Below are 27,623 nucleotides of genomic sequence, written 5' to 3'. Positions count from 1 at the left end.
AAATCACGTTCTGATTTATATAATCAATAACATCAGATTTTCATGACCGCAGTAGTTTTCTTTCAAATTGTAAGAAGGTTTGGCTGATCTATGTGAGTGCATTAGTAACAAAGGTATCAGCCCTTATGTTAATAGTATGCAGTATAATATTTGAGAGAGAGAGAGAGAGAGAGAGAGAGAGAGAGAGAGAGAGAGAGAGAGAGAGAGAGAGAGAGAGAGAGAGAGAGAGAGAGATTCCTGTGGTTTTTCGGTGCTCTGGAAGGCCTGGAGCTAATTTGACTTTCAGTCTTTCCCCTCTAATTCTTTGCGACTAATTACAGTCATATTCCCGCAATTAAACTGATAAACTCTGCTGAGCTTGGCAAGGGAATACCGAAGCAAACCCCAACCCCTACTCATCGCCCGAAGCCACCACTTCTCCCCTCTTCGCTGTCTCTCCCTCACTGTGTTCCTCCTTATCATAGTAAACACACTAAAAATAAAAATCAACGTGAGTTCTTCGATAGAGTCCGTCTCCGCGGTCGCAGTATTTACTGCCTCTGGTGACAATGCCAGGAACATCCTCAGGAGCGTTCCAGAGGTCAGACAGCCAGATGTTGTGCATGAGGGGAATTTGAATAGTTATGTCTGAAATACCTCAACACCCCAAAGGGATGTTATTCTATTACCGCTAAAGCATGATTGCAATTTAGCTTCATCACATCATCACAAAGAAATGATCTCACGTATTCTCTTGGATTAAAGTGAATTTAATGTTTTAATTGGGCCTGCCAGCAATGTCTCAGCACATGCACACAGATAGGATACCTTGGGAGAAAGAAAACAAGCAGGGAAATAAAATGAGGTAGGCTGTCTAGACTGTGCGCTTGGACTCGTACGGTTGTTCGTGAGGTTTTCAGCACATGTGAATGTTTATCTGACTGAAATGAAGCATATGGGCAGAGCTCCACTAAGTGACAGAGGTGGTCCCTCCCACGACTTTGACAGTTTCCCTCCATGTCAAACTCAAATCAGCGCTTCTCTACGCTCCATATAGTTAAGACTTCTTCCTGATTTTTTTTTTTTATGACCACCAATACGAGCTCGGAGATCAGCGGATGGAGGTGTGACCTCTGGTTACTCCCAGGTCACACCTCGTCACCATGGATGACTGAGCTTTTGCTATTAGAGCTCCCAAATAATAGAACTCTAGACAGACTTAAGTCTCAAATAGAGACCAACTGATTAATTGATTGGCGAAAATATACAGAAGAAATTTGTATTTATATTTTTTTTGCATCATAAGTAGGTAAATATATATGATTACAAACATATTATCTGTTTAATTGTTCAATTTTTGTATTGCTCATGTTCTTTTGTCTTATTCTCATTTTATCTCCATGTTTGGTGTTATTTATTCATGTGTACTTTGTAACATTGATAAGAATAGTGCTTAATGAATAAAGTATATTGACAGTGTGTCTGTCTGTCAGCTCCTGTGGCCATTTTGAAGCAGATGTTCACATATGCGATGACGCACTGCGGCGCAGCACCCTGTGTAAACACTGGAAACAAGACACCTTATTGTGAAGGGAAACGTGTGTAAAAATACGCAGTGCATATTTGTAGAGGCTTTCAAATAATGGGTGGGATGGAGTGCTCTGCCTGCAGGTTAGTCATTTCACTGCCTGAATTTTTCTTGTCTTAAACAAGGATGAATGTTGATGAGATAAAATTGATGTGCACTTGAAAAGTAGCACTAAATATAGATTGCGTGAAGGCAGATTATTCCTATATTCCCTCTTTAATGTGTTTTAATTCAGTAGAAAACTGAATAGGATGCTGGGCCTCATTAACACTGAATTGACAAAAGAAAACATACAGTGATCTCTCCAGTATTTTGACATGTATAATTGTATTGCATGGAGCTGAGATGAGAGCTTATCACAGCTGCTCCTTTATCCTCTAACTCTCTCGTCTTTTTCTCCTCCTCAAGGTATCGGAAGGCTCAGAGGTCCACTTTCAGCCAGGAAACTTCTCGCTCACCTGCCAGATCCAAAAGGAGACACTTCCCCATGGCAATGAGCACCTCCTCAGCTGGGCCCAGAAGAAGTACAGGGCAGTCACCTCTTTCTCTGAGCTCAGGATGACTCAAGATATCTACATCAAAGTTGGAGAAGGTGTGTGTGCTGCTAGATTCTTAAAATTCCCAAACATAGCTCTGGGCCCCCAAGTCAACACCTCCCCATTCCCCTTCAGCTCCCACAACTTCACTTGGCTTTTGTGTTGCAGCTCTGCCTCCAGGTTTACATGCACTAAATGTGCTAAAAGAATTTATTTCTCTAAATAGGCTATTTAACAGTCTTTCTGTGGTGTTTCTGAGTAGCGGCTGCTTGTAGCCTTAAGACCCCAGGAGAGTAAAGAATGTGCAGGGATCATGTATTTGAGGATTTTGACTGAATGACCGATCATTCCATGCAGTATACAGTAATTACAATTTTCAAATGTAAACACAAAACCCTGGCTCTCTAGAGCTGAAACAATACATTAATTGATTAGTGGATGGACAGAAAATAAAGCAATAAACCAATGAACCAGAATTTGAACTCAGCAAAGTTGGTTGCTGACTCTGCCAATAACACTGTAAAATCTGGTTTAGAAAGATAATAACAAATTAAATATTCATTGCCAAACAGAATTTCAAATATAAATAGTATCAAAACCAGTGTTAGATTTAATGCAAATCATAAGTGGTCAAGTTCTGAGAAACATCCATCATTTTCCTCTTGTGCACAGTTTTGTCTGACTGTGTCGACACGCACCCTCGTATCCTGTTTATTATCAGGTTGTGGAAGTTTCACATTTTAGTCTTAAAGCATATAAAGGTCATATCAGTGTCCTGGATAAGCCCTTGTCGAGAAATGCAAGTTAACTAGAGTATCTCCTTAAGTAACACAGATACTAGTGTATATATTATCTACCTGTGTGTGTAACAACCAGTCATGGATCTGTAGCTTCATCCTCTGTGCCCTGGTTCTTGGCAGCATGACACTGGCAATATTGCAAAATTGCTATTAGGCTCGGTTGTTGTAATCATGGTAAAGTTAAACAACACAGCGACCTGAGCAAACCCGGTTATGAATGCTAATCGTAGTAATCCTGTGTACGGAGAATAACTTGATTTCTCACTGTTACATGTCAACTCCAAAAGACGAATGTGATCAAAACAGCGAAATCCCTCATGACCAGGATACCCCTGAGCATGTAAACAGTAACAGAGACGAGAAGTAACAATTTTATTTTTTACAGTGAAATGAGAACAAATGTAATGTAATTTCTTCTAGTGGCAGGAACACATAGCAGACGTCAGTGGAAAGCAACAGAGGTCAGCAGGAGATAAATCTCTTCTATAAAGATAGGGGAAAAAGGAGGAATTAGAAGTCTGAAGGGAAGAAGCACAGGGGGATTCTCAGGGGAGATGATTGATTCTCACAGACATATTAGCTGTGGACTTGACCATTTTTTATTCTCTACTGGCCTGGTCCACACGGTGAACAGACAACATGTCCAGACTTCACAATACACAAGCTCTCACAAAAAGGCATGTTTTTAATGAGCATCTTTCACGACATGGAAATGAGGCACAGCTCATGTCTGGAGAGACGCAATGGCTCCACTCCTCCTGGTGATAGGTTCTCTCTCTGTGTTGTTGGTTGCTGTTTAGAGCAGAGTGGTTGCTCAGCCTTCAAGCTTTTGGCTCATGTCATTAGGGGGCTGTGGTTTTGGCAAAAGCCCAGAGTGCCATGATGTTTACTTCAAGCAAGTAGCTGTAGATTTCCACTGCTTCATATCTTCAATAGCATTTTCATGAAGATGGACGCACTCTCACTTTGCTTCCTACCCAGCGCTGCACTCCAGGTCTCTCCTGTTCCGGAGAGGAAGGTGCCAACCTTCAGTTTACACTTTGTCCAAGGCTCTGCTTGCCAAATAAGGAAGCATCTGTCTTGTGCTTTCTATGAGTGCTGAGAAGGAGCTTAACTTTTCTTGTTCTGAAGGTACTTACATTTTTGGAAAGTGGAGGAAAAAACACTAGAGGCTTTGATGAAATGTTGTTGTCCTGTCATTGTTGAGGTAGTCTGATAAAATATCAGGATTAGTTTTCCCATGTGAAATAAAAAGAGGAATATTCCTGTTGATAGGAAGAGAGTCATGCCAACACCTCATCCAGGAAAGAAACAAAAAAAGGCGGAGGAGAGATAATTGGAATACTGGCTGCAGGGTTGCAGAGAAGCTGTACTCCAGCTTGAACGGAACTACTCCAGAGTCTTATAGCCGCTTAAACTGAGAAGTTTCTAAAGGCTGCTGGCCCCGTTTTAGTTTGAAAAATACGGTGCTCCGTATAGGTCTGGATGGGCAGAAACTGAGATGTTTGGAAACAATGATGAAGAACTGTTCAAGAAACTTTTTACATTCAAAAGAGATTAGCTATTATTCAAGCAATCTGTATACACAGGCCTTCACAGCCCCAATGAGCATGATATGCGTTTTCAGTCATGTTAGTATGGATATGGATTAAACTGATACAGAGCTAAAATGCTTGGGTGGACAGAAAATGTAGTCCTATGGGTGTATCCCTAGTGTCTGTGTGCAGGACACTGAAGCCCTCCCAGAAGCAGGGGGTGCTGACCTTGGACCCTGACTCCCTCTGTGCTAGAGGGGCAACAACAATCCATTCATCTCCACTCTTGGGAGGCCAAAATAGCCTCACAGAACCCCCGACTACTAACACAAACATCTCTCGACTTTCAGACCCAGTGTTTTCTGACACCTGCAAGATTGATACCAAGTTCCTGTCTCTGAACTACCTGGGCGGCTACGTCGAGCCACAGCCTTCAAAGGGCTGTGTGCTGTCTGGCCTCGACAAAGACCAAGAGGTCCACATCATCGAGCTGCAAGCCCCCAACTCCAGCAGGTGAGCGGCAAAAGCAGCAGAGGCCAAGAATGCATGTTATCACAGTTTTTTTGTTTGGTTAAAAACGCTCCCACTAATTTCCAGTCAATTTTTTGGGGTGAAGGGTGTGGTAGATTGGGGGGACTATAAACTTAGTGGTTCTTTTGAGGAAAATATTTCAAAATTTGCTCTCTGAGTTCAGGTTGGCAGATAATCTCCTCACCCCCCTGCAGAGCGATTATTCTGTACACCCCGAAAGACCAGAAAATCCTAGAGGGAATGTGTTGTTAGCTGAATCTCACTCCAGTGGTATCTGGTCTGTCATGCATATGTCTGCTCTTTTTGTTTTTCTGGGAATTCATCCAGCTTTTTAATTAGTTGGCCAGACACAGAAGGTACGACAACACCACCCAACCATCCAAAGATTCCTTTTTCCCTCTCTCCCTCTCTGCAGTGCTTTCCAGGTTGATGTCATTGTGGATCTAAGGCCTTTGGAGGAAGATGCCCCCCTGCATCGCAACGTAGTCTTGTTGCTCAAGTGCGCTAAGTCTGTCAACTGGGTCATCAAAAGCCACCGTGTGACGGGCAACCTGGAGATTGTGGTAAGAGAGCACCATCACAACACACAAAAGCTTTCCCCCCAGAGATGCCTGTTTTTTGCCTTCAAGGGCTTTCGCCGCTGAGATTTGATTCAGTCTTGTCACACATCACCGGGGCTTGCAAGTCCTGTCACGGACTGAGATGTCATCACTTTGCACCACTGACCCACAGAATTTCTCACACCAGAATGTGTGGCGAATTGGCGCCTGGTCCCAGCTGCACGAGGGGGTGGGGGATAACAGGTTATAGGAGGAACTGTGAAAATGTCATCTCCAGGGATTGTCATCGCATTCAGAGAGCCAGGGGCAGGATCGACGGGGCCAAGGCTTCGCATCATTCATGACGTGAATCACGAGTGTGATTGCTTTAGGCATTCTGTTAAGCTGCGAGCTGTTAGGACCACCTTGCCACACACAAAAGATAAATTCTATTTAATTACTATTATATATCAGTGTGCCCTTCACTAAGAAAAATGGTTTCATACATATCAACACTGAGCATGAGTATACAATTTTGATATTAAATCTTCATTAATGTTACCCAGGTCCCTCAGGACCCACAGAAACTATATGAATATGAAACCAGTGTACATTTAGGAAGAATAGTTGAACCGTAGTTCATGTTGATAGGCAGCTGGCGGCTGTCCAATAACTGAAATTGTTCCAGGGATGAAATTTAAAACCCAAGCACTTGAACCAAAAATTCTGTGCTGTAAAAACGGAAATAACCCAGTATTCTATGTTTCCCAGAACATTTCACTTGTGCTGAGTCTAGTGACTTGTGTTTACTCTATGGCCGACCCGTGCTCTTGTGCGAGCCCCTCTGCTCCGATAGACCTGTAACGATTTCAGCCGAGGTGTGCGGGAGGTTCTGTGTTTCCTCAGTGTGTAATGCTGATACTCCAGTGGGGCAGCTGTAACCATGATGCAGCGCTTTTGCCATCGTGTTTGTTCAGCTGCCTGATCACTGCTGTACAGTAAGTCAGTCAGGTTGTGTGAGTGTAATGTAAGCTCTATGCCTGAACAGCACACAAGGATAGCAAAGTTTCTGATGGAGGGGCATTACAGAAACAAGCAATTTGTGAGCAATGTCAAAGCTCATTGGCTATTGCCTGATGACAAATTGGCCTCTGGCAGCAACAGCCAATATTTTGGGGCTTCCGGTTTAGACAGCGAATATCCCCATCAAGACTCAGTCTTCCGTTTTCCACACTAGTTGAACGTTTCTCCGCACAAAACATTAACAGGGAAACTTTTTGTAGAGACAACATTTCTATTAAACAGGTATCAGCATGCTAGCTGAAACGTTATTCGGTCAAACTAGAAACACAAACCAGAGGTTTTCCCGCCCTTAAATGGTTCCTTGCCTACTGATTCTGCATATTCACATTACATGCTGAATCTGTTTATAGAGATTAGTTTCTGAGTGGATTTCTTCAGATCCTTCTTGCACTTAATTGTTATAAATTGGTAATCATCTGTCTTGCTAGCTAATCCCACCAAAATTTAAATCAATCAATACAATTTATTTGTATTGCCCATATTCACAGAGAGAGCCACATGTGAGGATCATGTGAGGGATGTGCAATAGATGCCGCATGTTTTTTCTGAACACGCAAAAAAACACATCAGTATTTAATACACTGATGAGAAGAAATTATTTTTAATATAGTTTTAATCAGAAGTAAAATATATGTTTTTTATTTTACATTCAAAATAGTCTGATAGAGATGAAGGCAGCGATGATAATTTTAATTTATGAGTTATTGCCAGTAATGGTAGTATAGGTGAGTAGTCATATTGTGTATCAAGCAATCTTGTTATAATCATAGTCCACGATCAGCTGCCACCACCATCATTATCCACCATCACGATCACCATTATAGTCAACCATCACATTCAAATAGCTGTTCTAAATTCACTGTGAAAGAGTAAATGTTAGCATGCTTACATGCTTTATAGAAATTGTGAACATGTAGCAATGAATAGAATTATAGAAAATCATAGACCATAATGCCAAGGACACGCTGAGAGGAGTGACTAGTGACAGGTTATTGTTTGGCTCAAGTACATTTATTATTTCAATGAGTAATTTTAATGCTACAACTGTAACTACTTATCTTCCAATATGTTTTGTTATGCTGTAATGTGTACTATATTCAATTTAGCTATGTATGAAATATAAACATTTTCATGAGACGCTAAAACAACAGATGAATATGTGTTTAAATTGTCTCCAATTAATTTGAGCACTGTTGTGATAACTACACAACATGACTCCACCAGCGGAATCTGCTACAGAAACAAGTACTGGCAAGTGCTGCGCTGCATTTTCTTCTTTGTCAAATGTTTGAGATTGTCAGTCTAAACATGAGGCCATTTAGTCGTTCCAAAATAGCTGACCCGATGACTTTTACGTGACAGCAGGATACTGTGCTGTTGCAGTGAGTGTTTGCGAAACCTCCAGCTATGCGTGTGATATGACAGCCTCGTAAAAAGTGAAGCCCCACTTCTCTCAGAATCTGGGTTTTCCTCTGCTTTGCACAAGTCATTTAAAAGAGTGGGAAATGTTCTGTAAGAAAGAGTCAGCTTTCTCTCACACAGGGGGAAAGCAACCAAGCGTGTGCAACAGGTCAGGATACACATTTTAGGAGCAAATTTAACATGTTGGCTCCGCAGCATTGATCAAGCTGCGACACGCCCTTTCCCTCACACTCATACACATGAGTCACACTTACCACTTATATACGTGCAGGGCTGGACTTGAAGTTGAAAATCTGTGACAATTCCTGAACAGTAAATCATGTGTTTTGTGTCTGAAGGTCTTAAATCTATGCTTTTTAATAAGAAATATACAAGAAGATACATTTTTGTTTATCTCTGCTTTTTCATCCTCAGGCCTCTGACACCGTGAGTGTGAGCTCCACCACAGAGAGAGAAATGCAAGTGTCAAAATCCCCCAAGCAGCAATTGCCAACAGGATCACAAGCCTTGATCAAGTGGGCAGAGGACCGTGGTGGTCCAGTCACGTCTTACACCAGCACTCCTGTAGCTAACCACTTCAGTATCAGACTAAGAGAGCCAGGTAAATAGGAAAAAAGCTGTTTAGATTATACTTCTGCAGAAATAGTAATATTGTGTTAAATAAAAAAAATAAAAAAATACAACTTAATGCTTTTTCTGACTCCTATTGCACATTTCTATGTCATTGCAGATAAGCTAGGGTGATATTGTGGAATGGTTTTATAGTCGTCACCCTGTGTAATTTCCCTGCCTGTAAAATAAGTCTCACGAGGCCATAAACATGTGTGACTTCCAGATGTGGTGGATCCTCTGGAGAGCATGTTTCCCCCAGAGCTCCCCTTCCGCGACTCCAGTCCTTATCCAGGAGCAGGAGTTGCTTCGCGACGATCAGGTCTGCCCTACCTGCAGCTTCCCTCCATCCTCGACGACCGGCCCTGGGAGAACAGCGAGCCAGAGGAGCATCAGGGCGTCCTGAGTGTTGGCCATATTGTGCAGTGCGAGGACACAAGGATGGTGGTCAGCATCGACAAAGAGAGTCTGCAAGTGAGTGGACAGCAGTGACGTTATTCATCACAGATCTTGTCTATGAGCATACACAGCTACAACTAATGATTGTTTTCGATAATGATTAATACTTTAGTTTAATAAGATATGTCATAAAACTAAATACATATGGCGCACCTTTTCAATATTACACAAGTTAAGAAACACAAAAATCTGTTGAAATCGGAAGCTGGAAATTATTTGAACTTATTCAGTATTGCATCAAATTAATTATATTATTTACCAGCTAAAAGTCAGGTAATTGACACAGAACAAGTTTTTATCGAATGAAACTGTGAGGAGCAAGCAGATCTAAACGTTTGTAGATCTCTAGGAAGGATTTATATTGATTTGTTAATGTTAAGGGGAATGATAGTGTGTGCAGGCATCTGTAACATTTTTATTATTGTATATTACTGTGATCATTCAGTGTAGCAATAGCAAACTGTAGTATCCGTTTTAACAAACAGATCTAATGGTCACTTGTGGTTGAATCAAAATAAGTAGATTTAGTTTGTGTTCCTGGCTCATGCTGGCTGACACTGAAGCAAGTAGGACTGGTCCCGACACTTGGCATCTGTTCACGGGGACAGCTCAGTCAGCCCACATCACAGAATGGAAACTGGCATAGACTGTAATTAGGGGAAGCTGGGGCTGGAGCGAGACCACCTTGTGGGATTTGTTTATTCCTGGGAACTTAAAGTTTGACACAACCGCTCAACTGTTTTTTTTTACTATTTTTAAAATGAGTTAATAAAGGATTTATTTTTTAGATCTTCATCCAGTATTACCCTTTTTTTTTATATTTCCACAGGCGAACGGATTTCTTCATGCCAACCTCACGCTGCTAGACCCAAATTGCAAAGCTACAGTCAATGCCACCCACTACACGCTGGAGACTCCTCTAACAGGCTGTGAGACCACCGTATTTCCCATTCAAGGAAGCCCTACGGCCCTCCACTTCAACTCTGTGAGTAAAATACCTGCTATCGCATTGTAGTTTTAAACAAACCATGCAAATAAACCTGTGATTATTACATCAAACCAAAGAATGTATTTTTAAAGTGTATCATTAAAAGAGAGAGAGAGAGAGAGAGAGAGAGAGAGAGAGAGAGACTAACGCTACTTCAACTGCGTCATTGAGCAATGGGGTACAAACCCCACCTCGAAATACAAGGACTCAGAATGTATTCAAATAACCTCACAAATACAAGTACCTCGTGGGAGTGTTCACGTTAGCAAGCAGGGCTAACTAGCTCCACTTTCCAACAGATAACCCCTGTACCCAGAAAAGCTAATTAGCCTCACATCCTCGCTATGTGAATTTCTTCAAATAGTGAGGAAAGCACCATCTTGTATCGATCCATGTCAGCTGCACAGGACTACGATGTTCACAACAGACTTTCACTGCGTGTCCTCAAATGTCCTCAGACGTCAGTCAGCTTCTCAAAATGGGAAATGGCCACTCGGATATCTCAACCCTGTTTCCACAAATATGTCCATAGGCAGTTTTATCCTCTTTTGTGGATGAGTGGACAATAGAGCAGAGCTGCTACAGTTCCAGTGTCATGTTTTATACAGCCTTTAAATGAAAGGAAAGAAGTGAGAGGAAAAAGGAAAAGTGAGGGATCAATTTCCTTTTCGACTTTTAATGTCACAGTAACCGCTTGATCCTGGGATTCAATATTCACATGTGACATCCCTGGTTAACTTCATTATTATGGAATGCATTCATAGAGCCTGTTTGTCCTAACAAGCAGAGATGAATCACTTCCTACCCGGCCTTGTGAAATCCTTTGTGGGGGGAAATTTGGAGGAACATGTATTCAGTCTAAAGCAGAGTGAAATGCAGGGCACATGTCCAAGGTCATCCTTTGTGTTTGCACTTGGATGCAGGGATAACCTCTGATCTCTGGTTAAAAGAGATTCATTCTTTGTCCAAGTTCTCACAGATCACTGATAATCTGCTTTCACTGAGCAGAGGCACCAACAGCAGATCAGCTAACAAAACAACACTGTTAGCGTCATTGAAATGTTCCTCTTACCTCATTAAATCAAAATCTTCCCAAAGCTGAGAGCACTAACCACAGACTCTGACATGCCTCTGCTCTGCTGAGGAATCAAAAGTGTGTTTTGTGTGTTTGACCAGTGCTAGTCCCACAGCTGAAGCCACGGGACATTACCACATGTTAGACCCAACTCATTGGTTGCTGAATATTTTGGCAATCCCTCTCGTAGATTCAAATCTCTGCCTGAATTAAGCAATACTATACTTGCAACAGGATCTGATTGGGACCAAAAAATCTGGAAATGATTTTTGTGAGTTATTCTTTCACTTACTCTGCTGTGCCTTGTGTTTTGTGAGTAACCGTCTCCTCTGTGGACCGCAGGTCTTGATAAGTCATGCTGAGAACAAGGATGGGAGTGGTCGACCGCTGGATTTTGGGGATCTGGAATCCGGAGATGTGCTGTTCCCGAGGGACCAGGTTGAGTTAGAGAGGACGATTAGTGAGCCCCCACAGCAACAGTCTGTCATCGAGGTAAGAAAGTGGACTTATTATTGTGGTTCTCTCTCTCTGTGCGAGCTGCACTTAATCGCAGGGTTAAAGTTGACTACTGACAACTGATCATCTACACCTCAATGTAAATCATGCTTAGTTGGAAGAGACTGTTTCCCAGAGTCCCTTGCTGCTTGTAAAATAAAGAAATTGGCTCCTAAAATCTCTCTTTCTCTTTTCATGATGTCTTTTTCGTGAACTTGAGCTGACATTTTCCAATTTGAAGTTTCTCAATATTCATCTCTCTCCTGACTTACTTTCCTTTGTCTCATCCTTTCCTATTCTCCAGCTTTTTGACCTCGTTTTTACAGTATCTCTTGGGTTCTTTGTGTAATTTCTGGTTCGTCTTGATGTGGCTTTATTGAGACACAGTCATGTAGGGTTAGGGTCCTCTGCGATGGAATCTGATGTCATAGCCCTGCTGATATTTGTGTTGGCTTTGTTTTGCTCCTCTCCCAGTTCAACTGCACATACAGAAAGAACCAGGGAACATCTGAAACACTTCCCAGGATTGTACCGGGACCGTCCAGGCAGCCGGTCAACAACATGACATTCACTATGGAGGTGTACAACACGCTGTCGGCTAACACCCCCTCGCGCCAGGCCTTCTTCCCGGTTTCTCCAAATCAACAAGTCTTTGTGGAGGTAAGCCTTACATCTCCAATATATATTAATCCTTATTTCAGCACCATGTGTTTATAGCTTAATGCAGTGTTTTCTTATGTAACTTGTGTCTTTGTATCAAAATTTAAACTTACATAAGAGCAGAGGAAACTCAGCTTTGTTTGCTCTGTCTGGGATTTTAGCTCTTCCTGCTTTGATCTCCTAGTGTGGCATCCACAATGTCAATTTGTATTTTGTCTGGTTGGGGCCCATAAGCTAACACTCACTTTCACCCCTGAAGCAATTATTGTATCTCCCTTTTTATATGTGTTTGTCTGGCTCAAAATCCTTGTTTCGCATCAGTAATTGTGGAGGTCACGTAAGAGATGGCAGAGACTCGAACTCTCATGTCCTTTTGAAGAGATGATTTATGATGGTATCAGCAGGAGATGCTTCAATGACAGTGTGGACACCGAGCTAGCAGGTTACAAAGAGATGTCTGTGCACAAGGCTTTGGCATGAGCCTCTCCTCAGAAGTCACACTGTGCTGAGACCTGACACGAGGCTGTGGCCAAAAGGGGCACAAATGCACTTTGATGCTTATAGAAGGGCTTTTTGTTCGTTCAAAACAAACCTCCCTCCAGTAGTGCATACGTGATGTATTGTTATAAATATATGTTTCGTCAAAATTTACTTTTATTGTACATAATAAGCCTTAATCTGCATGATTTAAACATGACAGGAATAATAACTTGAGGGCCTGTCTTGTGGTTACGCATGGAAATATGTTACTACCAGCCTAACTCAGACTGAAATACTACTTGAAGAAATCTGTTTGGGTCCTGTGTGTGTCAGTGTTATGGCGGTGGTCGTCGATGTGGTTTCCAGACACTGAATAGTGGCATCTAGATTTGGACAAATGGCTCACTGAGCAGAGATGAATACGATGCAAATCTTTGCTTTAGTTAAGGTCTGAAATAGACAGATATCTTTTAAGGCTTTCCTGCCACAGCCACATTTTTTGTATAAACAAATGCAACATTAAAGTTATTTTGGACAATTAGGTGCAGTTAGGTGTAGTTCATATATTAATTTATTAGCAAACAGTTGCCTGTGTACTCATCCAGATACTGAGCACCCTTAGCAATCATAATGAGTTGTGTCTGTCAAGTATTAACTCCTGAAAATAATATCTAAGCTCCTAAACTGGAGAATGCTCCTCTGTGTTCAAAAGCTGGTTGCTAAATTGTCTGTCTGTTGTTTTGTTTCCTAACTATTGGATATTTTTTTTTAGTGAATATATATGATTCATATAACATTACATTTGAGACCCTCAAACTAAATCAATCTTTCTTTCAGTCTTAATTTACATGAAGAAACTTGTTATGACAAATGTGAATTCATCCATCTATTTGAATGATGAATATAATTTTTTTCTCCCTTGTGTGCTTCAGATCACATCGACCGCATCGGACTTGGATCTGGGGTTCACCATCATATCATGCTCCATTTCTCCCAACTCCAACCCCAGCGTGGACTCAGAATACTCCCTCATTGAGACCGTCTGTCCTACAGACGAGTCCGTCCATATCTACCCTAAGACGGACTTCCCTATCCCTCACGCTCGTTTGGAAAAGAAAAGTTTCAGCTTCACCTTCAGCTCAAAGTTGAACTTGTCCAAGCTTTTCCTGCACTGTGAGATGTCTCTGTGTGCCAAGAGATCCCAGAGCAGTCACAGTCTGCCGCGGGTATGCAGCAAAATCTTCACCGAATTACTTGTATTCTTTTGCATGTTTAATGATTTTACTGCACAAGCCATCAGGGTTATTGCAGTCTCCCCAGAGCCATATAGCATTAGCAGAGTTTGTTTGAGCAGAGGTCAGTGTTGTAGTGCTCCACCTTTTCTCTGGCTCGGCAGCATCAAGTCTGCACCCAAAGCTAGCAACGAAACATGGATCAATGGACAGTTTGCCAAGTATCCAGCTGCAGAACAAAATAAGCAGTGGTCTTAGCCATCAAATTCATTTTTCACTTACTGTGTTATGTGTCCAACTCATACAATCTCTTGCAAGCTATTTTCTCTACTTTTTTTTTACCCTTTCCCTTCTTGAAATATGGACGAGGCAGCAGTGGCCTGAGGCTGAATTGTAAATGTGAAGGTAATTGTTAACCTCTGATAATGATCAGGGTCAGGCTAAGAAGTTATTCATTTGTTTAATTTGCAAGTTTTGTCCATTATAACAAAAAGGATTTACTCAAGGTTGAGAAATATAAATGCCTAAATGCTTCTGAAGATAAATGAATAACGTGTTCTCTTTTGGATTTCCTCACTGTAAATTTAGTAGTTAATAAGTTCTTAGTTCTCTTATTTTCTTTTCGTCCAAACAGTGCCTGCAAACCGGTGAGACCTGTGACTCTTTTAATATGGACAGTATCCTCAAGATGATGATGAACAGAAAGACGACTACCCAGCAGCTGCTTGTGCTGGATGGGTCTGGTCTGCCAGTCTTAACAGGTTAGTGAGGGGAAAATAAATCACGTTTTACACCCATTCAGACCTCACGCCATGAGCTCAGCTGTGTGTTAAAGGCTCTGGTTTCCATGACTTTGATAGTGCGGTGCTTGATAAGAATCCTGAAGCGAAGGAAGAAGCCGGTCTCGGGGCGAAGCAGCCAGAGAAAGCTTGGTCAAGCGCTTGGAGATTACACCAAACCACAAAGTTCTGCACATCACTTTCCCACATCTGGCCATCGTTAAGCGTGTGTGCGCGTGTGAAGTGATGTGATGTTATGTGATGTGTGAGTGTGAGTGTGAGTGTGAGTGTGAGTGTGTGTGTGTGTGTGTGTGTGTGTGTGATTGTGTGTGTGTGTGTGCGTGTGCGTGTGCGTGTGCGTGTGCGTGTGCGTGTGTGTGTGCGTGTGGGTATGTATACATCCAAGCTTGTTGTTGACAGCAGTACAGGGGAGTGGGCTAACGCTGAGAACTGTGGCTCTGGACCAGTCCAAACCGAGGGAGAGGGGGAAAATAATCATACAGCATCAAGCTCCAGTTGTTTTTACTTAAGACCTTCACTGTGGCCTCCACTTTCCACTAGAGAAGGGGGAGAAGGTAGGAGTGAGAGAGAGACTGTGTATGTGTGTGTGTGTGTGTGTGTGTGTGTGTGTGTGTGTCGTGAGTGCGATCTGTGGGGGAAGGAGCGGCCTGCAGGGAGGGCCTGAGGTCATCACCGCCACATTTTACTAATTATGACCTAACTTAATATGGGGTGATATCATGAATGCCCAATATCTGGTGGACTGCCAGAGTGTTTCATTTAAACATCCCCGCTGAGCAATGACACCAACAAAGGGACCTGTGGTTAGCCTCATGAGTCAACTTTATTGACTCATGAGTTGGATATAATTTACGTCATTCTATCTGTGTGAGGTGGAGCCAGAGCGCATCTATATATATATATATATATATATATAGCATGGTCCATTCTGGCTTATTACAGATTTTATGTATCGTCAGCTGTAGTCAGTAATATGTATTTTCAGGATCTCCATGATTTGAGAAACAGGTAGCAAGGGTTTTTAGATTTTTCCACCTTACTAACTAGAGCGATACAAAGATGGTATATAAAAACAACTTGGAGACTAAACATAAGCCCAGAAGGAGGTACCGGCCAATGACGAGTTAGACCTTTTTTATTGACATATTGAGTAACCAACTAAATTGTAGGTATGAACCCTGGGATGTGCCCCTTTTAACTAGCCCACTCAGAGCTAAAGCAGTTACTGTACACTTCTAAAAATGATCTTATAATTTAAGCATTATAAATATTAATAATAACAACATTTATAAAAATAAAAGCACTTTTCATAGTATAAAATGCAATCCAAGGTGCCTTACAGTAAATAAATGATAAAAAATAAACACCTAATAAAGGATGTTATAACAATAAATGCAACTTTTTTTAAATAATTAATTCATTAGGAAATATGATAGGTAGACTAAATAATAAAGAAAATAAGCGTTTATTATGGACATACGCTCAGTGCTTCAAATTCAACCTTCTTCAAAATGTTTATATTTCTTGTGTTTTAAATGACATGAGAATATTGTTTTCACTCTCAAATATTGTAACTTGATACAGCCAATCAAATATAGTTTGGTCAGGTGAAAAGTCAGTGTTGGACGGGAAAACGTTGAACAGAAGTGAGTGTATTATTAACATTTTAACTGGACTTAAGGTTTTACCATTGGGAGGTTTCCTGGTTGCAGTCATGTTTTACCACACAAGTGCCAGTGTTGGTGTTGGAGAAGTTACATTTGAGGGGAGAATTGAACTGAGACCATAACATTTGCAGTAATGAGTGAATGAGTAAGCTGAGCTATAGCCCAGAGTAGGCAGGCACCAGGATGCAGTGGCACACCACTGTGCCAGTGCAGCAGGTTTACTTTTCCATGGAGGAGATTAAGTAAACTCAGATGTGTAATAACCAGTGAAGAAAAAAAAGTCACACAGGGGCATTGCTTATGGCGGGATGGGAAACAAAACAAGCAGCCTGTTCAGGGTCCCAAGTTCTGCCCTGGACTGCATCCCAAAGAGCTGAATTTGATCTTCTAATCAAGAAGGCCACTTGTGGCCAACTTGGTGAATGGAAAGAAATAACAGCCGCAAAGCCCTGCCATCAAAAGTAGATTCGCTGCCTCACTACATCAATACATTTATTTTATCCCTTTTTTTCTGGTGACTTCCAGGAGAAGTTGAACAGTGTCCTTTATATGAGAGTGTGCTGATCGTCACACCTATACAAAACGTATTGATACATTTTGGTCTGCACAGAGTAAAGGAGGAAGAAAACCTTTAATATTTGGTTGAAAAATGTTGGAAAGGCTCAAAATGCAGCATGTGAAATAAATACTCAACACTCAAATTGCTTTTCTTCTAAGCAGCTGATTTCTGTATGAGATATCTGTAATAATGCCTCACGTTTTTCATGTGGGTTTTGCTGTTTTCATTAGCAGCTTTTTATTATCATCCCAATTATCAAAAACACAGTAGTTAGTAGTTGAGTTAGAGTACTGCACTAGATAGTTATGTATTAATTATAATTCTATATACTAATCACTAATTATTATTCTTACGATATATAGGTATTCTTTATTTTATTTAGGCACTCTCAATGAGGTTTTTCGATCAATACAGCAAAACAAGAAATTAATAAATAAAATCAACAAAGCCATGACTTAAATAAAATGATTACAATAATTGTGAAAAACATCATATAACAAAGATATAAGGAATGTATCTAAAAAACAATTGTATGTAAAAATGTATGACTGCAGTTGTAGGACAGGCTGCAGCTCATTCTATCTAAAAGGTGCATAATACCTGAACCCAGTTCTGCCCACATTAGTGCAATCAGAGGGGATGTCTAAGGGGATGTTGGTACTGGATTGTGTACTTTAGTGACTAAATGGGAAGCTTGGAAGGTTCTTTAGGCGAGCTTAATAAATAAATAACATGACTGTTTCCTCTTAAGTGTACAGACGTCCATTCAACTGAGTGATGCAGAAAACAGTGATTTCTACGAAATATGTTATTTGTGATAAAAAGTAATGCACCATGATACACATGGTTGAAATGCTAAGGCTCTGATTGGGAAGCATGACGATTGACAATGTCTCCGTACTCAGGGACGGATATGAAGGCTGCACAAGGGTTTTAGATCGGAAGACAAAAATCCTTTAAGGAGTCAATGAATATGGCTTGTACTGGTGTTGAACCGCTCAGGGACCCAAGATGCTTACATTATAAGGATTTTAACTTTCGAGTTCAACTGCAGCTGCTTCTAAATGGAATGAAACCCCAAGTGTCAATAGTCTTGCAGAAGTGACTTCAGTGGTTTGTGCCCTCTGTGATGAGAGGTCAGAGTTGAACACAAACAAGTCATTAGGCAGGACTGCTCACTCATTCATTCGCAAGCGCCTTCACATAAACAAATGACATCCATACAGATATCTTCAAGCTGCAAACTCAGGGCATGAGTCTAACTTCTGAAGCTCTGTCTGGTTCTGTTAAAGCAGGGAACATAAGTCAAGACCTGACAGAGGCCCAGCAGCAAATTGTTCCCCGCAGACGTCAAGGCATTATTTTAAAAAGCACTTTGAGTTTTTTCATCTTGATAACTACAGACGTTCTCAGCCCAGAGTCGTATACATTTTTTCAGTGTCAAGTTATATGGTTTTGCTTTAGAGCGCTCCTCCTCTCTCTTCTGCTCATGGGCTGAAAGCATCCCTGGCCATCCTCTATATTCTAAGCACAAAAGGTCACACTGGATAACACTGGAGTGGAGGAGTGGAGGTGGAGAGTGGCAGAGAGGACGTCCTCTGGCTGTCGTCCCCTCTGAAATTATAAAGTCCTTTCTGATGACCTGTCAGTGTTCTTTCCAAGAATAGCACCCATTGTGCCAGAGACTTGGACACGTACCAGACTTGCCTCTTGAGTTTGCCCGTACACAAGCGCCTTTGTATTGTTTTTTTAAGACATCATTACAGTTAGTTTCGCTTTTGGAAGCATTCCAAATGTTTTTAAAAAATTGGGTAAGCAGAACTAGAAGGCATCTGTAAATTAATCCTTTAGGACGTCGTCATCTCAGAGAGGAGATTCTCTCTACAATATCAGCCCACTCACAGCATTTGTTGTATTATTATTTGAGTAATTAATACAAAATAATGTTTCATGTAAACAGAGACAGATTAGACATGATGGTCAACTTGCATTGACAATATATTTGTTTTTTCATTTTAGCAGTTGATCCTCCAGACGAAGTACCCCAAAGTAAGTTGTCTTACAAAAGTGTCCTTTTGTCTTTTATACTGTATTAGTATGCGTGTGTATGTATGTGTATGTTATAGGACTCCACATTGATCAGTTTATGAATTAAATAAATAAACTGTGTAAAGTAAATAAATTAACAATTATCCCAGTATCACATTTTGTCTCACATGATAAAACAAATATGTACATTTTACACAATTTGTCTTATTTGAAAGATTTAAAATATATCTATGCTGTTTTTCTTCTAGACACCATGTATGTGCTGGACACTCCAACAGTTGTGGGAATCGCCTTTGCAGCCTTTGTGATCGGGGCTTTGTTGACCGGAGCCCTGTGGTTCATCTACTCCCACACAGGTAGGTCCTTCACCTGCTGCTCCTGGGGGGCCCCGGCTCACCTTTCAACATTAATGAATAGATAAAAAAATGCAAAGGAATGCTCGAGCGTCTCCGTGCCAAAAATGTGCCGCTGGGATTGCCAAACATCCTGCTGCTGACAGGGGTCAGTTCACAATAACATATTCACTCCTTCACTGTAAATATATCCTGTTGGTCAGCAGCAAGAGCTCTCCTCTTTCCTGCCTTTGAATGTTTCGGAGGCTGCGGGTTGGTCAGCGAATATTCTCAGTACAATGGGCTGGAGTGGAGACAAGAGTGGAAATCCCCTTGTAGGGTGTAGCGGGCGCTCGGAGGAAAAGACACACAATCCGTCCATTAGATGCCAAGACTTTCCCCCATCATTCCCAGCCTGCCGACCCCGGCTGACCCCTGATGGGAAGTGCTCTCCCAGCGGCCCGGCGAGTTCACCATTCATAGAGCTGCCCTGTACTCGCTGGCCTGTGTGTTGACTGGTGCTGCACTATGCCCCTGACCTGTGGCCCTGTGGCTGATCTGTTCTCCATGAATGTGTCTCATAGACATGGTTGAGTTTAGAGGTCCAGTATTTCACTGTACAACAATAATTGGAGTGTTTAAATTTACACTTTGGAAGAAGGTCACAGTCTGACAAAGCTGGATAGTTCCAGTGGTAAATCACTCTCACTGATAGATGTGAATTTAGCAGCTATACAGGAATTTGTAAAAACTGTTACAAATTGACATACTTTTTAAAACTGCTGTCCATGCACAGTCATATTGAAAAGTGTTTACTGAACATGATTTAATTTAGCAGGAAAGATCAGCTGTCAGATTGCGGTACCCTTATCTTTATCCCAATATTGGTTTTGGCTCCTCTTCAGAGAGTCACTTTGTTCAAGCTTTGTGGGCGTGCAAGAGCTACCAGCTAAGAGCTACTAGCTATGAAAAACCACTCAAACTTCCAAATACATCAGATGTCAAAAGTGAACGTGTACGCAGAACAGGTGTAAAGGTAGAATGTATGTTAAAACAATACAAATGGCCATGAGTCTTTAATACAGACACATGTTCCTGTGAATGTTATTTTAGTAAGCGTAGTGTAGGGTAACTATGGACGGACTTGTTTAGCTGTCTTGGCTGAAGTGACCTTATATGGTGACGTTGGTGTTTCCACATAAACCCCAAGAATGTAGATCCCCCAAAACAGCCACCAAAAATACCAGAATATTCTAAATCAGTGAACAGGGAGATGGAACATAAAAGACGCATTTGAGTCTATCCCCTCAGGATCTTAGAAAACAGACAAACAGTTTTTATGTTACATATAATCACTGGAATTATTTTTGGACTTGTTGTCCATCACAGACTAATTCCATATAAGGCAATTAGAAGCATAAATGCTTTACCAGCAACATACAGTATTCTGGCGTCTTGCTCACTATCTTGACTTATACAAAAGGTCTTTACTCTGCCAGGGCTGGAGTTAACTTTGCCAAGAGACCAGCTCAGTTGATGAGATAACTTTTAGAAAGAAGACCAAATCTAGCCAGTCGTTGAAACAGTCTCAGCTCTCAATCATGATGTTTGACAGCGTTTGCATAGCAAATAACTAATTAATAGCAAACTTAATGGAAACATTTGCAATGGGATATACATCCGTGTGGTGAGAGAAATATATTTTTATTGTGTATTTTGATTTCTTAGCTTGTTCAATGTCCCATACAGTAACATGGAGGAGGCAGGGTTTATGACCTTTACTGCAGCCAGCTACCAGGGGGCGATTGGTATGCTTTTGGCTTCACCTTTAAGTAGTCATCATGTCGTCCATCCTTACACACAGCCGATGATGATACATGTCAACATGACCTGTCCTCCAGTGACGATGTTTGTACCTTTTAGTTTTGCGTCTGGAATGGAATTAGCTTTACAGGTTCAAATGCCCGTGAGGATGAGTTGTTATGTCTTGGTTATACAATCATTCATTCATTTCCGTGTCATCACAATTGCTGGCATGTTAAATTTGATTTTTGTTCTCTCATATATGCGCTGTAACCCATTTCTGTCTGGTTCTCTCACACAAGAGAGGCCATCATGCTCGTAGGAGCTGAGTGATCCACAGAAACGCCTCCTTTTATTAGATTAAATTAATAGTCAGGTGAGACTGAAAAGTGTTGTGCTGAGGTAATGGCTGAGACGGACACAAGTGAGAGTCAATAGATGTCCCTCTGTTTTTGGAATACTGAGTTTCAGAAAAGTCACAACCTTTTCCTGGACTTTTGTATCATCTTTCACTAGATACTTTGTTTCAGATACAGACTGTGCTGTTGTGGAATAGACACTGAGATTCTGCTCATGCATTTTGAATTCCTCGTCCAGAGATTAAATTGTCTCTGAGGGATCAACATCTGTTGCCACAACTGGACACAGAGTAATGTTGAGTTTGTCTGTGTGACATACAAAGTTGCCTTTATCTCTTCCATCTAGAAAGATAATATTGGACTTGGGAATTTATATTTCCTCGGACTAACGAGGTGAATCCAAATCCCTTTGTTTTGTAGAGAGAAGGATCCTGCTGGCAGCTCTGCTCTGGTAAACATTAGCAGAACTGAGGGGCCCCCGAAGAGGGAGCGGGACATAGGATCTGAGCCTGTGGACATACATATGCTGCTTATCATATATCTAGGACACAAGAACATACATACTGTACACACACAAGTTCTAGCACACACTAAAGACTGTTGATGGGAGAATATTAATCTATGACACTTTCATTTCTGTATGTGCTCTCAAAAGAAGAAACCAGGGAGCGACTGCAGGAAATGTCGTGCCAAAAACTCGGATTAAACACAGACTGGGCCTTATATCAAACTCCACCTGTTGTGTATAAGACACTTTTGTACACAAATATAAACACGTTATTTGCCCCTTGGACTCAGCGTCGGATCCCAAGAGACCACGAAATGACATGCTTATTTAGACACGGAACAATAAACCAGTCAGTGGTTTGAGCTCAAGTCAGAAAGTCCTTTGTTGTGTTTTTTCTGCTTTATCTTCTAAAGCCAGGCTAATTGATTCCAGAAAACAAAAAGAAATGAACTCCACGAATGGGAAAAACCTCCTCATCTTGTTCCGTCTAACGTATCTCCTGTCAAAGAGAATGTGACTGGTTGTTTTGGTCTTTGTGAGTTGACATCTTTAGAGTCCCAACATGTGAAAACTCTGTGCTTATGTGTTTTAAGATGGTAAAAGTGAGGACAGATGCAGTGCAGAGTTCTCCTAGCACTTTTCACTGTTGCCATGTGCTTTTACTTGAGTAAGAATGAATTGGGGTTCTTAGTAAAGCATAAAGTCTCATTTCAACCTCAGTAAAACATGTATGTGGAGCAATCACAGTCTTAGTAAACAGCAGAAGATACAAAAACAGTCAATTTGTAACTTCAAACATATAGATTGGTCTTATTCCTGCTTACCTCTGGCATTTTCTCATCTATATACATTTTGTCTCCCTTTCTCTCCCATTGGTCCAACCCCCCCCTCCCCTCCCCTCTCCGGCTCTGTGTCTAGGTGAGACAGCTGGCACACAGCAGGTCGAGAAGTCCCAACCCGCCTCCGAGAACAGCAGCGCGGCTCACAGTATCGGCAGCACACAGAGCACGCCCTGCTCCAGCAGCAGCACAGCATAGCCCAGGACACTTCACCAGCGGGGCTCGGCCCTGCTGTGGCTCCTGGAAGGGCCCCGGAGGTTCACAGGGACCGGTTTGATGATTTCCTTCCGTGGAAGGAGTTTTTTTTGGAGGAAGTGGTAGGAAGGAAAAAAATACATATATAAAAAGACAATTTTAAAAGAAGAAAACACACAACAGCACCTGTAGTTGTTGTGTTAGTCCCCTTGTGCCACCTCAAGTGTGTGCAGTCAAATGGACTGTCCTGGTGTGTAACAGTTCTGAGACTCAGCGGCATCACCTCATTTCTAGCAGGATTTTTTTTTTTTTACAAGAATCAAATGTGCGTGTCAGCCAGACATTTCTTTCTAATCCAAATGCTGCTTTTTTCTGAGCACAACAGAGCCTTTTGCTTTGACCTTAAATGGTTTGATGTGGGCTGTTTGTACCAAGCAGGTGCTCTGCAACAGCAATGATGTCAGTATTAGTGAGTGAGATGTCGATGGCTGCACTGCAACATGTTACTCTAGGACATGCAGCACTCAACATGGGAGAGCAGCAAAGCAACCACTATTAACATGTGGACAACAGTGCAGTATTAACATGAGTCGTCATCTTGAGCCAAAGAGAGATACTGGCTTTTAAGAGACACAGGGCAGAGGAGGTATTGAATGTATACACAAGAGTAAAAAGCCAAAAAAATGTGAAAGAAAAATGTGAAAGTCTTGCTGTTGAATCCCACATTTCATAATGAACTAATTACACTCATCCCACCCCTCACAATGGATTTATACACACAGGTTTTATTTCTGTAAAGTAGTTATAGTTGTGCATTTCATTGGGTTGGGGTCTGAGTCTTAATTTCATACACAAGTTGTTACACAACTTCACAGGGGCATTATGGGCTCCTTATTGATACAGTCGTTTTAATGGAAATGTCAACATTTTGGGAAATATTTTGTAAAAGTAAGATGACAAGATGAATGCCTCTTTTGTGTCTGTGCGTTAGATGGGGAACACAGTGCAGGAGATGATTAGCCTAATTTAGCATGAAGATTATGCTATGATTAGCATAATCATAGCATAATGCTATGATTACCATAATCTTCAAGATTAACAAACCAATGAGTTCAGAGATCAGTTCAATGTTTTTAAGAACGATTCACAAAACAAAACTCCCCCTAAGACTAAATAAAATTTTTTTATTTCTACCTGTGCAGGGAAAGGCGTTTATTAATTAGCTTTAGATCCTTAGCTTCCCTGTGCGTCTTTTATGCTAAAGTGGCACATTACTTCACATGCTCTATCTCGTGTGTTGAATCTGCAAACAAAAAGAAAAGTAAATGCAGTGGTGTGGTGTTTTTAGGGGGAGGTTCATACATTGACTTCTCTTGCTAAATGCTAAGCTTGACTAATCAACTCCCGGCGTCGGCCCCATGCCAAACTCAGATGTGAGAGTTGCTTTGATCTTGAAAGCAAATAATCATATTTCCCAAAACTATTCATTTCATATGTGTATATATTTGTTTGTATATATTGTAAATACCCATGTAGCAGAGTGTGAAAAGATGTTTTTGTATTTGTGGACTGGACAGTGTAAGGTCCAAGTTTTCACTGTGTCATATTATAAAAGTGACTAAATACCAGTGTTGAATAACAAAAATAAGGGCGGGGGATTTTTTCGGACATATTTTTTAATCATGGCTTCGCTTAGCTGATGCAGTTTGGATCCCACTGACTGTGCATATACACCAGAGCTGGCACTCAATACTATTTTCATATTGATCAATCGATTATTTGTTTGGTTATAAAAAGCTATCAAATTTAGAAGGTAAAAAAAAAGAATATTTGGCATTTCCCTTGATAACAAAGTGTATTGATGGTTACATTTCTACCAATTGATTATTCAGCTCATTGTTGTCTTATCGGACAGAGGCCAAGGGAGAATATTTTATTATATAAGGCCAGATGTTCAGTGTTTGTTTATGTAAATCTTGGCACTGACATAGTTGAATAAGCTCTAGCCTAAGCTCTTTGTTATGAACATTAGTTTGCAGGTGTTGGTCAAACTGCAACACCTCGACTGCCCCACCGTCTCAGAATAGCATGAATGTTTGCTGCAGTGCTTTCCTTCATTAACCTGCATGTAATTGTATCAGACTGTGTGTGGGACTAACCCGTAACGATTTAACCAACAAGAAAAGCAGAATGTATGTTATCTCAAAGCTTTTGATCTTATTTTTCTTTTCATATGTAAACATGTATAAAGCTTTCTACAGAGGGAACAGAGTATAAAGATATAGATATATATATTTGTGTATAAAATTATATTCTGGAATATATATATATTTATATATATATATATATATACTAAGAGAAATTGATCGTTTTCTATGTGTGTTAAGTACTGTGAATTGTGGAGTTGCTCATACATAAGTCTTTATGATTTACGTAGATCATTAATAAAAAGCCCTTAGCCAAGTTTATGACACATTCCACAAATGGAAATTTTTTATTGGAAATAATCAAGTTTAAAAAAAAGTATGATTCACTGTCTAATGGAAAAGTCTAAACCTCATCAGAATATGTAATTTTCTTAACTTAACCGTTGAAACTTTATTCAACAATGTGTCATAACACAAGCAATGGGTTTATGATGAATACTAGATATAAATATGTAATTTCTTCTGTACATGGAAAAACATTTCCTATGGTTTGTTAAAACATTGTGATAGTTTGTGGTCTAATTTTCATACATGCCAATAATGTTTCATGACTGAAGCTGTTGCTTATTGATGCTATTTTGTATAAATCATGTTTTTACTCAAATATTTTCTCATGAAGTAAATAAATCGGATGTTGAATTTATCCATTTGAATCACAACATCTCAGATATCAGTTTCATATTTTCGGAGATAAGCTGTAATAATGACTATTTTTATCATAACATTTTGTGAGGTTCCCACTATAAAACCCACCTCCCCAAATCGATCCCCTCTTTTCTTCCTCCCATTGTCATAATCAGTAACAGATATTGTATCCCCATTGATATAATGAAAAATAATTCAATCAAAGCTGGACCACTAATGGCAGCAGGGAAATCACATTTGAATTAAGAGCGAGGATTGGGTAATAAATGTGGCTTAACTGGAGAAAATCCAACCTTTTCTTATTTGGTTTCTGGAAACTCAGCTGTTTTCACTAACAGTTGAGAAATAACTTTAATTCAGTTCTATTCGGACCACTTGACCTTGTTTGTTTTGTCGGGCCTCAGGCTAGGAGGTTCTCAGTCAGCTCAGTTTTACAGTGACTATACAGAAATGACATGTCGCAGCATTATTGTGAACAGCACTGTATCCCACTGTAAACAGAGCATACTCCACATCGTACAGAGGGGAAATATAATCAGCGGTCATTGTGGGCTTTGGGCTTTCCGACATTCCTGTAGTTTTTTTGCGATTTCTCTTATCGACTGTGGCGAATCCATCCCCCCGTTTGTTATTACCCACCCCTCACTCCCCCCCACCCCCAACCCGTGTGTCACACCGTTCAGCTGTGAGCCTCCGACTCGTGCTCTGGATGCAATTATCCCATTTGAGATAATTTCTAGATATTCCTTCACTCAAACTAATGATACGACTTCAACATTCCTCCTCCTTCTCTATTACCCCAGTGCATGCTGGAAAAACCACTTCCACCCATAGTAGAGAATGAGGATTATTTACATGCCGTCAATATGAAACCATGATGCTGCATCACACTAGAGTCCCACTCCTGGTCGATGCCCATCTTACAACAGCTGCAATCGGAGAACCAATCCATTGATTTAGTCATTGATTGTATTTGTTAAACCATTTTGCTACCTCATGTGTTTTTCTATGAATGTGTCATTTGTGTGTCTGTATGTGTGCGAGTGTTTTCTGTGCATGTGTGTGAACTCGAGAGAAGTTGAAACTCTTATAGACTATACTGCAGTTTGATGATTTTGGGGCCCTTACATTGTTTTACTGCAGTCCTTATAAAATATAGGGGGGGGGGGGGCGTTGTAAATGTGTAGAACTTTTTTCATCATTTACCGTTTCCTTTGGAGTTTTTAAAACTTTTTATACGCTGTAAATATGCATGCTATTTGTATACCCATATGTCCAATAAATTGTCATGATAATCCATGAGCCTGATGGTCTGAAGGTTTTTGTGCTGCTGTGTGTGAGGGCGCCGTATGGACACCTCCTGTACGGGTTTGGTTGAGAACAATGAGCTGTAATAATGATTTGTTGGGCTTGGCTCCGCTGCGGTGAAGTCATGACTCGTCTCTGGTGAGCTCATAAATGATACAGACCATGTTGGCCCCTGGCGGGAGGTTTTTCATGGGAGACCACGGAGATGAGGGTCCCCACCTCCTCCCCCTCCCCACTGGCTTCTTTGCTTTTGATGCGAGCTCCCTGGAGACGGCGGTGAGCAGCGTGCCTCGGAGTGCGTTGGAAACCTCAGTGATTACAGGAGGCCAAGGGCGAACGGT

General features: G+C 41.0%; 1 protein-coding gene across 2 annotated transcripts in view; it reads left to right on the top strand.

The window, feature by feature from the left end:
- tgfbr3 (transforming growth factor, beta receptor III) overlaps positions 1-27,271 on the top strand; it is a 66,633-nt gene extending 39,362 nt beyond the window's left edge. The window contains exons 5-17 of one of the 2 annotated variants that reach the window (XM_062395456.1): positions 1,976-2,159; positions 4,789-4,951; positions 5,385-5,532; positions 8,428-8,614; positions 8,849-9,096; positions 9,911-10,066; positions 11,487-11,636; positions 12,114-12,299; positions 13,712-14,005; positions 14,646-14,772; positions 19,060-19,086; positions 19,335-19,442; positions 23,007-27,271. In XM_062395456.1, the coding sequence (XP_062251440.1) occupies positions 1,976-2,159; positions 4,789-4,951; positions 5,385-5,532; positions 8,428-8,614; positions 8,849-9,096; positions 9,911-10,066; positions 11,487-11,636; positions 12,114-12,299; positions 13,712-14,005; positions 14,646-14,772; positions 19,060-19,086; positions 19,335-19,442; positions 23,007-23,125 (2,097 nt within the window). In that variant the 3' untranslated portion in view covers positions 23,126-27,271. Of the gene's footprint in view, positions 1-1,975; positions 2,160-4,788; positions 4,952-5,384; positions 5,533-8,427; positions 8,615-8,848; positions 9,097-9,910; positions 10,067-11,486; positions 11,637-12,113; positions 12,300-13,711; positions 14,006-14,645; positions 14,773-19,056; positions 19,087-19,334; positions 19,443-23,006 lie in introns of both variants that reach the window. The other variant, XM_062395455.1, reaches the window with a different exon arrangement.
- Positions 27,272-27,623: the final 352 nt, after the last annotated feature.

The sequence above is a fragment of the Platichthys flesus genome, chromosome 9 (assembly GCF_949316205.1).
Source record: "Platichthys flesus chromosome 9, fPlaFle2.1, whole genome shotgun sequence".
In the NCBI taxonomy this organism is placed as follows: Eukaryota; Metazoa; Chordata; class Actinopteri; order Pleuronectiformes; family Pleuronectidae; genus Platichthys; species Platichthys flesus.
Note: the sequence above shows the minus strand (reverse complement) of the source record. Positions and strands in the feature narration are given on the sequence as shown.